At 55.1% G+C, this 13,404-nt stretch overlaps 1 protein-coding gene and 1 long non-coding RNA gene across 2 annotated transcripts in view; one reads left to right on the top strand and one right to left on the bottom strand.

The window, feature by feature from the left end:
• The window catches only part of LOC145534150 (uncharacterized), a 694,441-nt gene that overhangs the window by 169,770 nt on the left and 511,267 nt on the right, over window positions 1-13,404 (bottom strand). The window contains exons 69-70 of the long non-coding RNA XR_014074276.1: window positions 8,200-8,311; window positions 552-663 (exon numbers count right to left, since the gene is read on the bottom strand). This is a non-coding gene — a long non-coding RNA (uncharacterized LOC145534150). The remainder of the gene's footprint in view (window positions 1-551; window positions 664-8,199; window positions 8,312-13,404) is intronic.
• Window positions 4,334-6,167, top strand: LOC145534090 (uncharacterized). Its single transcript, XM_081561458.1, has 3 exons — window positions 4,334-4,549; window positions 4,949-5,261; window positions 5,515-6,167. The coding sequence occupies exons 1-3, from the start codon at window positions 4,415-4,417 to the stop codon at window positions 6,141-6,143; spliced, it is 1,077 nt and encodes a 358-aa protein (XP_081417584.1). The 5' UTR covers window positions 4,334-4,414; the 3' UTR covers window positions 6,144-6,167.

Raw genomic sequence — 13,404 nt, 5'->3', positions numbered from 1 at the left:
GGGTATGTGGGAATCCGGCGGGGGTGGGGGGTGGATGAAGGAAGGTGTCCCTCCTCTCTCCAGTGCAATTTGGTTTGGTGAGTCTCAAAGCTACCAGATGGCACTTCCCAAGTCAGGCCCCCGCAGGAATCAGGGTGGGCTGCGTGCCTCGGCCCCTGCCACAGGGACAAGCCACACCAGTGGCCTCCCTGAGCTCCAATGGCCGGATCTGGGGGTTCTGTCTGGGTGCACACCTCCTTGCTGTGGCCAAGTTCCCCCCTTCTCTGAGCACCAGCTTCATCCTCTCGAATGAGGACATCGATTGCTACCTTGGCACGTTACTCTCTTCATCCTGTGAAGACTCATTAGGCTTATCCTACAATTACTAGCTGGCCCGAAGAGATATCTCCTGAATCCAGATTAAGCTGGAGTCTCCCAGGCTCATCTGGCATGTCTTCCCTGAAGTCTGCCAAAACCCACACCCTTGCATTTCCAGGGACTCCCCTTAGCCAGCTGGGCAGAAAACCCAGCATGGTTCAAACAAGCTGACAGACAAGCGGGAGAGGACTCACGGGCAGACGGCTTCCCTCAGGTCTCGGGTGGAGCTCTGGGACCACAGCAGCAACGGGCCATCCCAGGCCCTGGGCTCAGCAGCGCCCTCATTCTCAGGCCGGCGGCTCTGCCCTGAGGGGAGCAGGAAGGTCACCAACTGCCGCAGGCGGGCCTCACGCCCCTCCCACTGCTGGAGCCTGACCTCCCCCGGCCCCACCCCTTCCCCTACCCCAGCAGGACGACAGCTCGTCTTCCCCTGGCTTCCAACGGGAGGCCCGGCCCTGGGCCCCGATTGGGCACTGCCCCAGCCCGGAGCCAATCACAGTGGCCAGGGAGGTGGAACGCACCGATTGGCCAGGGCCAGGTCATGTGACCATACTCCCCAGGAAACTCAAATATTACCAAGGTTCCCTAAGAAACCAATGAACAGAATTATCCAGTAAAGGCAAACCGTGCTTTTTAATGAGGCCAATGTCACAGAAAAAAAAAAAAATGCTTCACAATGAACTGCTCAAGGAAGCTACTAAATAAACTTTCAGAAAAGTTTAGTAGTTTTTTTTTTTTTTTAATAGGGTGACGGAGAGCTATACCTTTCCCGTCTATGTGAATTTAGGTTTAAACTAGATTTCCCTTGGCTATTATATAAGACAAAAAAACCCACATCCTCCCCTTTCACTCCCCCCCACCCCCAAAAAGTGTTTTAATCTATAGAATTTTTGTGTCCTCAGTTGTGTCTGATTCGCGGCAACTCACGAACTCTACACAGCCAGGCTCTTCCGTCCATGGAATTCAGGGCAATTTTTTCTGTCCCAGTAAATGCCCACCCTGGGTGATCCAAAGGCAAGGGCTCAGAGGCTCCTGAGAGACTAACTCCTTTCAGCTGAGCACAGAGCTGGCTCCTCACTGGGATGCCTGTGGCCTGGGGCTCCCTGAGGGGAGAGCAGCACTCGCCCCACCGTGTGGTCACTGCTGGAAGTGCAGGCTGCTCCTCACTCCCCCTTGACAGTGTCCCTGAGGGCAGAACAGTGTGAATCGAATCAAGGTGGAAATGCAAACTCCAATGCAACCAAACTCCCCACAAGGTCTCTAAAACCACTCAGGAACAGGGAATTGGAAACTGCAGGGGATGACAGGAATGGAGATGGAGACTTGACACCTTACACCGAGTTCACTTCCAGTTATCCCTAGACAAACTTTCCATGAAAACTTGTCACAAATCTCGAAGAACAATGAGCAGAAACCGGACACGTGCTTTGAGTCTTCACACACAAAACTAAAAGCCAGTCCACAAAAAAAAAAAAAAAAAACCCAGAGAATACAGTGGACTTTGCAAAATCAAAGATATCTACTGTGGGAAAGACCTCACGACAAAAGCAAAAGACAGGTCATACATCGCGAGACGAATGAGTGGAAACACAAAGCTTATCAAGGATGTGTCTCCAAACAGACAAAGAACACCAACACAACAAGCCTGTGAAAACTAGGGAAAGGTCTGAAGGGACACCAGACTGAGGAAGACACACACAGAGGATCCCGGATGATGTCCAGCACTGAGGGCCTGAAGAAACAACAGTCTAGTTGCACCCCCTCAGGCCTGTGTGACCGTGGATGAGGCCTCTGTTTCCCGGTGGCTCTGAGAGATGGACAGGGAGGAAGGGGAAGAGAAGTCACTTGCATTTCTAATACTCACAGCAAAGTCTTCCAACGAGAAGGGAATTATCACCCCCACTGACAATGCCATTCACTGAAGTGATACCCACCAGTCCATCTAACCCAGAAGGGAAGGATGGACCTGTTCTCACAAAACGGCGAGAGATGGAAGAAGGAAGATCAAGCCCACACCAATCACTGGAAAGAGAAGCTGTGCTCAGGGCTTGAAAGAATTCCTATTGGGAAAATGATGTCACAGCCCCACAAGGCAATCCACAGCTTCGATGCTATTCCTCCCAAAATGCCAATGCATTTTCGCACCGAACAAAGAATTGCAAAAGGGGTACGGAGACAGAAAAGAGCCTAAACTGTCAATACAATCCGACGAAAAAGCCCCGATACGGACATCCAAGGTTGTGTGAAAGGAAATTAGACGACCAAACTAGGATCCTCAGGAGAGTATCGGAGAAGGCAATGGTGACCCACTCCAGTACTCTTGCCTGGAAAACGTCCTGGACGGAGGAGCCTGGTAGGCTGCAGGCCATGGGGTCACGCAGAGTCAGACACGACTGAAGTGACTTAGCCGCAGCAGCAGCAGCAGGACAGTATGCTATTGGGAATACAACAACACACACAGATCCAGATCGATGGAATAAAGTGGAGGGTCCAGAAACAAACCCCAGCATCCATGGTCAACTCATCTCTGACACAGAAGGGGAGAATATCCAAATGGGAACAAGAAAGCCTCTTCAATCAATGTCCATGGGAAAACCAGACAGCTACATCTGAAGAACGCTATTGGTTTTGATCTCATACCACCTCAATATAGGGGGAAAACCTCACCCTAAAGACTGATGTCATGAGATAGCTAGAAAGAAGCGTAGGTCAAAGGCTCCTTAACATCAGAGTCTCCTTGCCATTTGCTGGGTGGAGGTCGAAATGGGTCTCTTCAAGTAAGGCAAAGAGGTACACGAAGTACACCCATGGGTTTCCATCCAATGGAACCTCTTCACAACAGAGAAGCTAAGCATTCACAAATGCAAAAGATAGGAAACAGAACATGAGAGACTCCTTGCAAGTGGTGTATCTGAGAAGGGGTTCATATGGAAAGAGACGAAGAATGCACAGCACTCAGATTCCAAGAAACAACACCACCACCACCCTTGACCCTTCCCCCATGACCAACTCCGACCTAAAGCCTTTCTCTCCCTCTAACCTATCCCTAAAACATAACCCTCATCTAATCATATACATGTGCATCCCTAGCATCCATCCATCCACACACGAGAGAGAAAGAGGAAGACACAGACGGAACTGAGAAAGGAAAAGAGAGGGACACAGCCAGAGAGAGACACGGAACCAAAGAGAGGAAAGGAGTCGACGGTCCAGACTTTTCCTCAATCTGCCTCGAAGGTAGAAGCAATGACAGCGCCCTTCCACCCCAGAAGGGGGAAAAGGACGGAAGGTTTGGAGAGGAAAAGACAAGAACGCAGGGAGCCATTAGAAGCTCAGCCACCCGCAGAAGCCGAGCTGGGACACTTGAACAGAATCTCAATGGAAACAGAGGAGCAGAAAGTTGGCTACTCTTTTCTATAAGAGAGGGAGACCTTCGAGTCTTCCTTTCGGTCCTCCAACTTGGATGCGGGGTCTCAAAACAGTCAGGAGGGGGAGTGCCTTTTCCTGGGTACCACGGCACATCCAGGCCTCGTTCTGCCCCATTCTGTGCTGTGTCAGCCCTGGATGGAATCTTTCTTTCTGAAGTCTCAGCGCACAAGCTCCACGTGATATCGGCCCCAGGTGGAAAGGCATGGAGCTGCTCGTAGGCCGACAGACCTAGGAAGCAGATGGGAGAATGACCACCACTCTGCAGATGGAGAGACTGGGGCAACCCTGAGGGGCATATGCTTGTCCAGGGCCACACCACTTATGAGAAGAAGGAGCCTGGTCTGAGAGCAGTGGGGTCCTCGGAGCTCAGGCCCTGGCTGAACCCAGGCCTCCCCAGGGCTGTGGGCTGGGCTGTGTGGGTGTCACTGTGCCTGCACATGGCCTAAGGGGGGTGGTCGAGCAGTCAGAAACCCAGAGATTCCCTTGGGAAGTTTTGGGGAAGGGACCTCAGCATGAACCCCAGGAGATGATGTCACCTGCCGGCAACAGAACCCAACAGAACCCGCAGCCCGGGTATCCAGGCCTCCAGAGCGGAGAGGAGCCCCCAGCCAGTTCACTGGCTGCCAGGATGTTCTGCTGTTTGCCCCTGCCCAGAGGCCGGGGCCTCAGGAGTGCTCACAGGCAGTGTGCGCGGGCACCCTGTCGACGTTGGCTCAGGACACCCCCGAGAGGCCTCTGGCCCTTTGCCCGGAGAAACAGAAAGGTAACACGGGGAGCCCCAGGACGGACCAGGCCGCCTCTCCCATGCCACCCGGAAACAGCGGGTCCTTTGCCTGTGTGTGTGGATGCGGGTTTCTTGGGGTGTGTCTCCCTCAAGGAAGCCCAGGCGGATGTGGGGTCAGAAGCCTGCGGACAAGTTGTGTCCACACCCCAGGGGAGAGCAGGCTGGGCGGGATGGGGAGAGTGTGGGCAGTGGCGGCCGCCCAGGCGGACCTCACACCCTCAGGTGGGTCTCTTTCCTCCCGGGTGGGGATCTGAGCAGACACACGTCTCTGACCCTTCTGGGAAGAGAAGTTCGAGCAGGCAGAAGCAGTGGCTCCACTGCCCAGGCCCAGCTCGGAAAACTCCTAGCATGGCTGGCTGACGGTCACTGTCGTTGCAGAGCTTCCCACGTGATGAGGCCGAGGACGGGGACACCCCATCCACCTCCCGGAGGGAGGGGTCGGAGCACCACCCCCCCGCCCGTGAGGCCCAGTGCAGGCTCCAGGTGAGCGTGCCCACGGAGGCATCAGCCCCACCTGGGGAGAAGCGGAGGCGGGGAAGGCCTGCTGCCGAGACACCGCCCAGGATACACCCGGCGGCCCAGTCTGAGGCTGCCACGGAGCTCAGCACACCCGGCTCCGACCCAGAGTCCCGAGAACCCCGGCCTCTGAGGCAGCAGGAGGACCTGGAGCCCAGCACGCCAGAGCACAGAGGTGAGGACGCTGGGGCTGGTGCACGGGAGTGTGTGGGGAGGGGGTGCTGAGCTACACAGGGACGAGTCCCCGAAAGCTGCTGCTGGGCCTGCAGCAAGCGCTGGCCTCACACCCCCCCGCCCCCCATCTTGCACACTTCAGTCCCAAAAGACATCCGACGCTGGGTATTCTTTGGGAATCTCTTGGAAGCTTTCTGTCCCGGGAGACGCACATGCCAAGGCTGGCCTGTGGGCAAACTTTGCTTCTCCCCCAGCTCTAGCACTGGCCTCCAACTGGAACCAGGCTCCGCTTCCCAGACCTGTCCCTACAGAGGTGCTGGCTCCAGGTGCAGGACCCAGGGATCCACCGAGGGCAGATGGAGAACCGAGACTTGCCCTCGCAGAGACACCAGGCCAGCTGGGTACTGGCCAGCACACCGGGCAGATCGGATCTCCATGCCTGCAGGACCCCCAGCCCCAGGCACTGATGTCCCACCCCCTCAGCCAGAACCTCCACCTCCACGTGCACCTCTACCTGCTCGGGCTCTGGCAGGAGAACCCGAGGCAGAGGAGGAGTCACCGCCTCGGCAGGGAGAGCCTGCCCTGGCTCCCGCGCAACACCCAGACGCCCACGATGACTCACCCACCCCTGCAGGGAGAACGAGCCCCCGCTCTGGACAGACACCCAGAGCCCTTGCCGGAAACACCACGTCCAGGGGAGCGGTCGGCTCTGCAGCCTCCATCCCCGTCTGCTCACCGTGGACGCTGGCAACTCGGTCTGCCCCCAGGGGACATGGAGTTCCTTTCCCCTGAACTGCTTTGCATTTGGTTTGTTTCCACCTTTCTGGTGATGTTTTATTTTTTGTATGGTTTCCTGTACTTTTGTTGGTTAAGTTGGGATTAGTAAACTTTTTCATCATTGTTGCAATTTGGGAACACTGTTGTGTAACTCTGGTGATACTGTGTTACCATCACCACTTTGTAGTTTCAGACCCGTTTGATCTTTATGCCCCACCCCCCAACAAAGCCTGGATTCAAGGCAAGCACGCCCTGTTCATCCCTTCCCCCGATCCTGAACACAATTTCATCCTTTCTTTGTGCATTCCTTCCTATATTCTTGGTGTCCCCAATCAATGACTCTCAGTGAAATGACTGAAGGAGTGTTTTTTGGACTCTCCAACTACTGTAAGACTCCATTGGAGAGTTCTCATTTGTATGTCATTTGAACTAGCCTTTGATATCTGAAAGGACGGTGTACGTCCTTTCAAGATACCATGTGCCAAACGAAGCCCTTTTGGCAACTGCCATCATTATCTCCAGGCAGGCATTGCTGTGTCAAGGGTGACATCTCAGCCAGAAGGCAGAGGCTGAGCTCGTCTTGTTGCACCAGCTCCCAAAAGAAGCCAAGAAAGGGAGCTGGAACAACAAACCACCCCAACACCCAGGAAAGCGTTCTTCATGACAGAAGGCTAGAAAATGACCCAACATCCTTGTGGCCCAGAACCCCTCTAGAAAATCACTGTTCCATAAAAAAGAGAAACACATGGGAAGTTCCAAGGAGAGGCAATGCCCATGGCCCGTGTACTTGAGAGACGGCCTGACCGCTCCGGGGAAGACACGCACCGACGGAACCCCTTGGGAAACAGCAGTGATAGTCCTCACCGTCGTAAGGGTTTCCTCTGGGGACAACCTGCCTGGGGCACCACACGAGGGAGCAGACCGGCTTCTCTTCCTCTGCCCCCACACCATTCACTCATGAAGGCAGCTCAGGTGTTCTCATGCCCTGCCTGCCTGCCTGCCTGGCTCATCCGTGAGCTGTGACCACCTACAGGGCAGGACTCCACCTTCTCCTCTCTGTGTACCGTGAATCTGCACACAGTGGGCTTGCAGAACCTTAGGAGACTTGAGCCATTCCCACTCGAGCCAGAACCCTCCCCAGGAAGGAAAACAGCTGTGGAGTCATTTTGGCCCCAGCACTGGTTCGAAAGCCTGGCGCCTCCTACAGCCTCTACGGTGTGAAGAGGGAGGTCCCTTCTGACAGAGCTTTCCGGGTCTCAGATCTAAGCTGTTGTTTCACTGTCAGCTGTGTCTCTTCCGTTGCAGCCAGGTGGGCCACGCTGCTCCAAAGGAGCTCACAAGCTGAGTTTCAAGGGAGGTATAGAGAGGACAGGGATGGCTACAACGTACTGCAAACTGAGTGAGGGTCCCCACAATCCTCAGCAAAGGTCTGTGGTGTGCAAGTGGGGAGTAGAGGGCCCCCAAGTTCCAAAGGAAGGGAGGTAGTCGGGAGCTAAAGCCCTTGGCCGCTGTGGTAGTAGCTGCAGATGGCAGCTCGTCCACAGTGCACTTCGAATGAGGTCATATGAGCGGGACTCTGGAAATGGCTCCGAAATCGGGAGAAAGGGGTCAGGGTATGTGGGAATCCGGCGGGGGTGGGGGGTGGATGAAGGAAGGTGTCCCTCCTCTCTCCAGTGCAATTTGGTTTGGTGAGTCTCAAAGCTACCAGATGGCACTTCCCAAGTCAGGCCCCCGCAGGAATCAGGGTGGGCTGCGTGCCTCGGCCCCTGCCACAGGGACAAGCCACACCAGTGGCCTCCCTGAGCTCCAATGGCCGGATCTGGGGGTTCTGTCTGGGTGCACACCTCCTTGCTGTGGCCAAGTTCCCCCCTTCTCTGAGCACCAGCTTCATCCTCTCGAATGAGGACATCGATTGCTACCTTGGCACGTTACTCTCTTCATCCTGTGAAGACTCATTAGGCTTATCCTACAATTACTAGCTGGCCCGAAGAGATATCTCCTGAATCCAGATTAAGCTGGAGTCTCCCAGGCTCACCTGGCATGTCTTCCCTGAAGTCTGCCAAAACCCACACCCTTGCATTTCCAGGGACTCCCCTTAGCCAGCTGGGCAGAAAACCCAGCATGGTTCAAACAAGCTGACAGACAAGCGGGAGAGGACTCACGGGCAGACGGCTTCCCTCAGGTCTCGGGTGGAGCTCTGGGACCACAGCAGCAACGGGCCATCCCAGGCCCTGGGCTCAGCAGCGCCCTCATTCTCAGGCCGGCGGCTCTGCCCTGAGGGGAGCAGGAAGGTCACCAACTGCCGCAGGCGGGCCTCACGCCCCTCCCACTGCTGGAGCCTGACCTCCCCCGGCCCCACCCCTTCCCCTACCCCAGCAGGACGACAGCTCGTCTTCCCCTGGCTTCCAACGGGAGGCCCGGCCCTGGGCCCCGATTGGGCACTGCCCCAGCCCGGAGCCAATCACAGTGGCCAGGGAGGTGGAACGCACCGATTGGCCAGGGCCAGGTCATGTGACCATACTCCCCAGGAAACTCAAATATTACCAAGGTTCCCTAAGAAACCAATGAACAGAATTATCCAGTAAAGGCAAACCGTGCTTTTTAATGAGGCCAATGTCACAGAAAAAAAAAAAAATGCTTCACAATGAACTGCTCAAGGAAGCTACTAAATAAACTTTCAGAAAAGTTTAGTAGTTTTTTTTTTTTTTTTAATAGGGTGACGGAGAGCTATACCTTTCCCGTCTATGTGAATTTAGGTTTAAACTAGATTTCCCTTGGCTATTATATAAGACAAAAAAACCCACATCCCCCCCTTTCACTCCCCCCCACCCCCAAAAAGTGTTTTAATCTATAGAATTTTTGTGTCCTCAGTTGTGTCTGATTCGCGGCAACTCACGAACTCTACACAGCCAGGCTCTTCCGTCCATGGAATTCAGGGCAATTTTTTCTGTCCCAGTAAATGCCCACCCTGGGTGATCCAAAGTCAAGGGCTCAGAGGCTCCTGAGAGACTAACTCCTTTCAGCTGAGCACAGAGCTGGCTCCTCACTGGGATGCCTGTGGCCTGGGGCTCCCTGAGGGGAGAGCAGCACTCGCCCCACCGTGTGGTCACTGCTGGAAGTGCAGGCTGCTCCTCACTCCCCCTTGACAGTGTCCCTGAGGGCAGAACAGTGTGAATCGAATCAAGGTGGAAATGCAAACTCCAATGCAACCAAACTCCCCACAAGGTCTCTAAAACCACTCAGGAACAGGGAATTGGAAACTGCAGGGGATGACAGGAATGGAGATGGAGACTTGACACCTTACACCGAGTTCACTTCCAGTTATCCCTAGACAAACTTTCCATGAAAACTTGTCACAAATCTCGAAGAACAATGAGCAGAAACCGGACACGTGCTTTGAGTCTTCACACACAAAACTAAAAGCCAGTCCACAAAAAAAAAAAAAAAACCCAGAGAATACAGTGGACTTTGCAAAATCAAAGATATCTACTGTGGGAAAGACCTCACGACAAAAGCAAAAGACAGGTCATACATCGCGAGACGAATGAGTGGAAACACAAAGCTTATCAAGGATGTGTCTCCAAACAGACAAAGAACACCAACACAACAAGCCTGTGAAAACTAGGGAAAGGTCTGAAGGGACACCAGACTGAGGAAGACACACACAGAGGATCCCGGATGATGTCCAGCACTGAGGGCCTGAAGAAACAACAGTCTAGTTGCACCCCCTCAGGCCTGTGTGACCGTGGATGAGGCCTCTGTTTCCCGGTGGCTCTGAGAGATGGACAGGGAGGAAGGGGAAGAGAAGTCACTTGCATTTCTAATACTCACAGCAAAGTCTTCCAACGAGAAGGGAATTATCACCCCCACTGACAATGCCATTCACTGAAGTGATACCCACCAGTCCATCTAACCCAGAAGGGAAGGATGGACCTGTTCTCACAAAACGGCGAGAGATGGAAGAAGGAAGATCAAGCCCACACCAATCACTGGAAAGAGAAGCTGTGCTCAGGGCTTGAAAGAATTCCTATTGGGAAAATGATGTCACAGCCCCACAAGGCAATCCACAGCTTCGATGCTATTCCTCCCAAAATGCCAATGCATTTTCGCACCGAACAAAGAATTGCAAAAGGGGTACGGAGACAGAAAAGAGCCTAAACTGTCAATACAATCCGACGAAAAAGCCCCGATACGGACATCCAAGGTTGTGTGAAAGGAAATTAGACGACCAAACTAGGATCCTCAGGAGAGTATCGGAGAAGGCAATGGTGACCCACTCCAGTACTCTTGCCTGGAAAACGTCCTGGACGGAGGAGCCTGGTAGGCTGCAGGCCATGGGGTCACGCAGAGTCAGACACGACTGAAGTGACTTAGCCGCAGCAGCAGCAGCAGGACAGTATGCTATTGGGAATACAACAACACACACAGATCCAGATCGATGGAATAAAGTGGAGGGTCCAGAAACAAACCCCAGCATCCATGGTCAACTCATCTCTGACACAGAAGGGGAGAATATCCAAATGGGAACAAGAAAGCCTCTTCAATCAATGTCCATGGGAAAACCAGACAGCTACATCTGAAGAACGCTATTGGTTTTGATCTCATACCACCTCAATATAGGGGGAAAACCTCACCCTAAAGACTGATGTCATGAGATAGCTAGAAAGAAGCGTAGGTCAAAGGCTCCTTAACATCAGAGTCTCCTTGCCATTTGCTGGGCGGAGGTCGAAATGGGTCTCTTCAAGTAAGGCAAAGAGGTACACGAAGTACACCCATGGGTTTCCATCCAATGGAACCTCTTCACAACAGAGAAGCTAAGCATTCACAAATGCAAAAGATAGGAAACAGAACATGAGAGACTCCTTGCAAGTGGTGTATCTGAGAAGGGGTTCATATGGAAAGAGACGAAGAATGCACAGCACTCAGATTCCAAGAAACAACACCACCACCACCCTTGACCCTTCCCCCATGACCAACTCCGACCTAAAGCCTTTCTCTCCCTCTAACCTATCCCTAAAACATAACCCTCATCTAATCATATACATGTGCATCCCTAGCATCCATCCATCCACACACGAGAGAGAAAGAGGAAGACACAGACGGAACTGAGAAAGGAAAAGAGAGGGACACAGCCAGAGAGAGACACGGAACCAAAGAGAGGAAAGGAGTCGACGGTCCAGACTTTTCCTCAATCTGCCTCGAAGGTAGAAGCAATGACAGCGCCCTTCCACCCCAGAAGGGGGAAAAGGACGGAAGGTTTGGAGAGGAAAAGACAAGAACGCAGGGAGCCATTAGAAGCTCAGCCACCCGCAGAAGCCGAGCTGGGACACTTGAACAGAATCTCAATGGAAACAGAGGAGCAGAAAGTTGGCTACTCTTTTCTATAAGAGAGGGAGACCTTCGAGTCTTCCTTTCGGTCCTCCAACTTGGATGCGGGGTCTCAAAACAGTCAGGAGGGGGAGTGCCTTTTCCTGGGTACCACGGCACATCCAGGCCTCGTTCTGCCCCATTCTGTGCTGTGTCAGCCCTGGATGGAATCTTTCTTTCTGAAGTCTCAGCGCACAAGCTCCACGTGATATCGGCCCCAGGTGGAAAGGCATGGAGCTGCTCGTAGGCCGACAGACCTAGGAAGCAGATGGGAGAATGACCACCACTCTGCAGATGGAGAGACTGGGGCAACCCTGAGGGGCATATGCTTGTCCAGGGCCACACCACTTATGAGAAGAAGGAGCCTGGTCTGAGAGCAGTGGGGTCCTCGGAGCTCAGGCCCTGGCTGAACCCAGGCCTCCCCAGGGCTGTGGGCTGGGCTGTGTGGGTGTCACTGTGCCTGCACATGGCCTAAGGGGGGTGGTCGAGCAGTCAGAAACCCAGAGATTCCCTTGGGAAGTTTTGGGGAAGGGACCTCAGCACGAACCCCAGGAGATGATGTCACCTGCCGGCAACAGAACCCAACAGAACCCGCAGCCCGGGTATCCAGGCCTCCAGAGCGGAGAGGAGCCCCCAGCCAGTTCACTGGCTGCCAGGATGTTCTGCTGTTTGCCCCTGCCCAGAGGCCGGGGCCTCAGGAGTGCTCACAGGCAGTGTGCGCGGGCACCCTGTCGACGTTGGCTCAGGACACCCCCGAGAGGCCTCTGGCCCTTTGCCCGGAGAAACAGAAAGGTAACACGGGGAGCCCCAGGACGGACCAGGCCGCCTCTCCCATGCCACCCGGAAACAGCGGGTCCTTTGCCTGTGTGTGTGGATGCGGGTTTCTTGGGGTGTGTCTCCCTCAAGGAAGCCCAGGCGGATGTGGGGTCAGAAGCCTGCGGACAAGTTGTGTCCACACCCCAGGGGAGAGCAGGCTGGGCGGGATGGGGAGAGTGCGGGCAGCGGCGGCCGCCCAGGCGGACCTCACACCCTCAGGTGGGTCTCTTTCCTCCCGGGTGGGGATCTGAGCAGACACACGTCTCTGACCCTTCTGGGAAGAGAAGTTCGAGCAGGCAGAAGCAGTGGCTCCACTGCCCAGGCCCAGCTCGGAAAACTCCTAGCATGGCTGGCTGACGGTCACTGTCGTTGCAGAGCTTCCCACGTGATGAGGCCGAGGACGGGGACACCCCATCCACCTCCCGGAGGGAGGGGTCGGAGCACCACCCCCCCGCCCGTGAGGCCCAGTGCAGGCTCCAGGTGAGCGTGCCCATGGAGGCATCAGCCCCACCTGGGGAGAAGTGGAGGCGGGGAAGGCCTGCTGCCGAGACACCGCCCAGGATACACCCGGCGGCCCAGTCTGAGGCTGCCACGGAGCTCAGCACACCCGGCTCCGACCCAGAGTCCCGAGAACCCCGGCCTCTGAGGCAGCAGGAGGACCTGGAGCCCAGCACGCCAGAGCACAGAGGTGAGGACGCTGGGGCTGGTGCACGGGAGTGTGTGGGGAGGGGGTGCTGAGCTACACAGGGACGAGTCCCCGAAAGCTGCTGCTGGGCCTGCAGCAAGCGCTGGCCTCACACCCCCCCGCCCCCCATCTTGCACACTTCAGTCCCAAAAGACATCCGACGCTGGGTATTCTTTGGGAATCTCTTGGAAGCTTTCTGTCCCGGGAGACGCACATGCCAAGGCTGGCCTGTGGGCAAACTTTGCTTCTCCCCCAGCTCTAGCACTGGCCTCCAACTGGAACCAGGCTCCGCTTCCCAGACCTGTCCCTACAGAGGTGCTGGCTCCAGGTGCAGGACCCAGGGATCCACCGAGGGCAGATGGAGAACCGAGACTTGCCCTCGCAGAGACACCAGGCCAGCTGGGTACTGGCCAGCACACCGGGCAGATCGGATCTCCATGCCTGCAGGACCCCCAGCCCCAGGCACTGATGTCCCACCCCCTCAGCCAGAACCTCCACC

This window comes from Giraffa tippelskirchi, chromosome 14 (assembly GCF_054371585.1).
Source record: "Giraffa tippelskirchi isolate mGirTip1 chromosome 14, T2T-mGirTip1v1.2.pri, whole genome shotgun sequence".
Classification (NCBI taxonomy): Eukaryota; Metazoa; Chordata; class Mammalia; order Artiodactyla; family Giraffidae; genus Giraffa; species Giraffa tippelskirchi.
This window is presented reverse-complemented; position numbering and strand designations above follow the sequence as displayed.

Coding starts and splice junctions, on each gene's coding strand:
- LOC145534090 (XM_081561458.1), top strand. CDS start 4,415: ATGTTCTGCTGTTTGCCCCTGCCCAGAGGCCGGGGCCTCAGGAGTGCT. Junction 4,550..4,948: donor TTGCCCGGAGAAACAGAAAG/GTAACACGGGGA, acceptor CTGTCGTTGCAG/AGCTTCCCACGTGATGAGGC. Junction 5,262..5,514: donor CAGCACGCCAGAGCACAGAG/GTGAGGACGCTG, acceptor CTTCTCCCCCAG/CTCTAGCACTGGCCTCCAAC.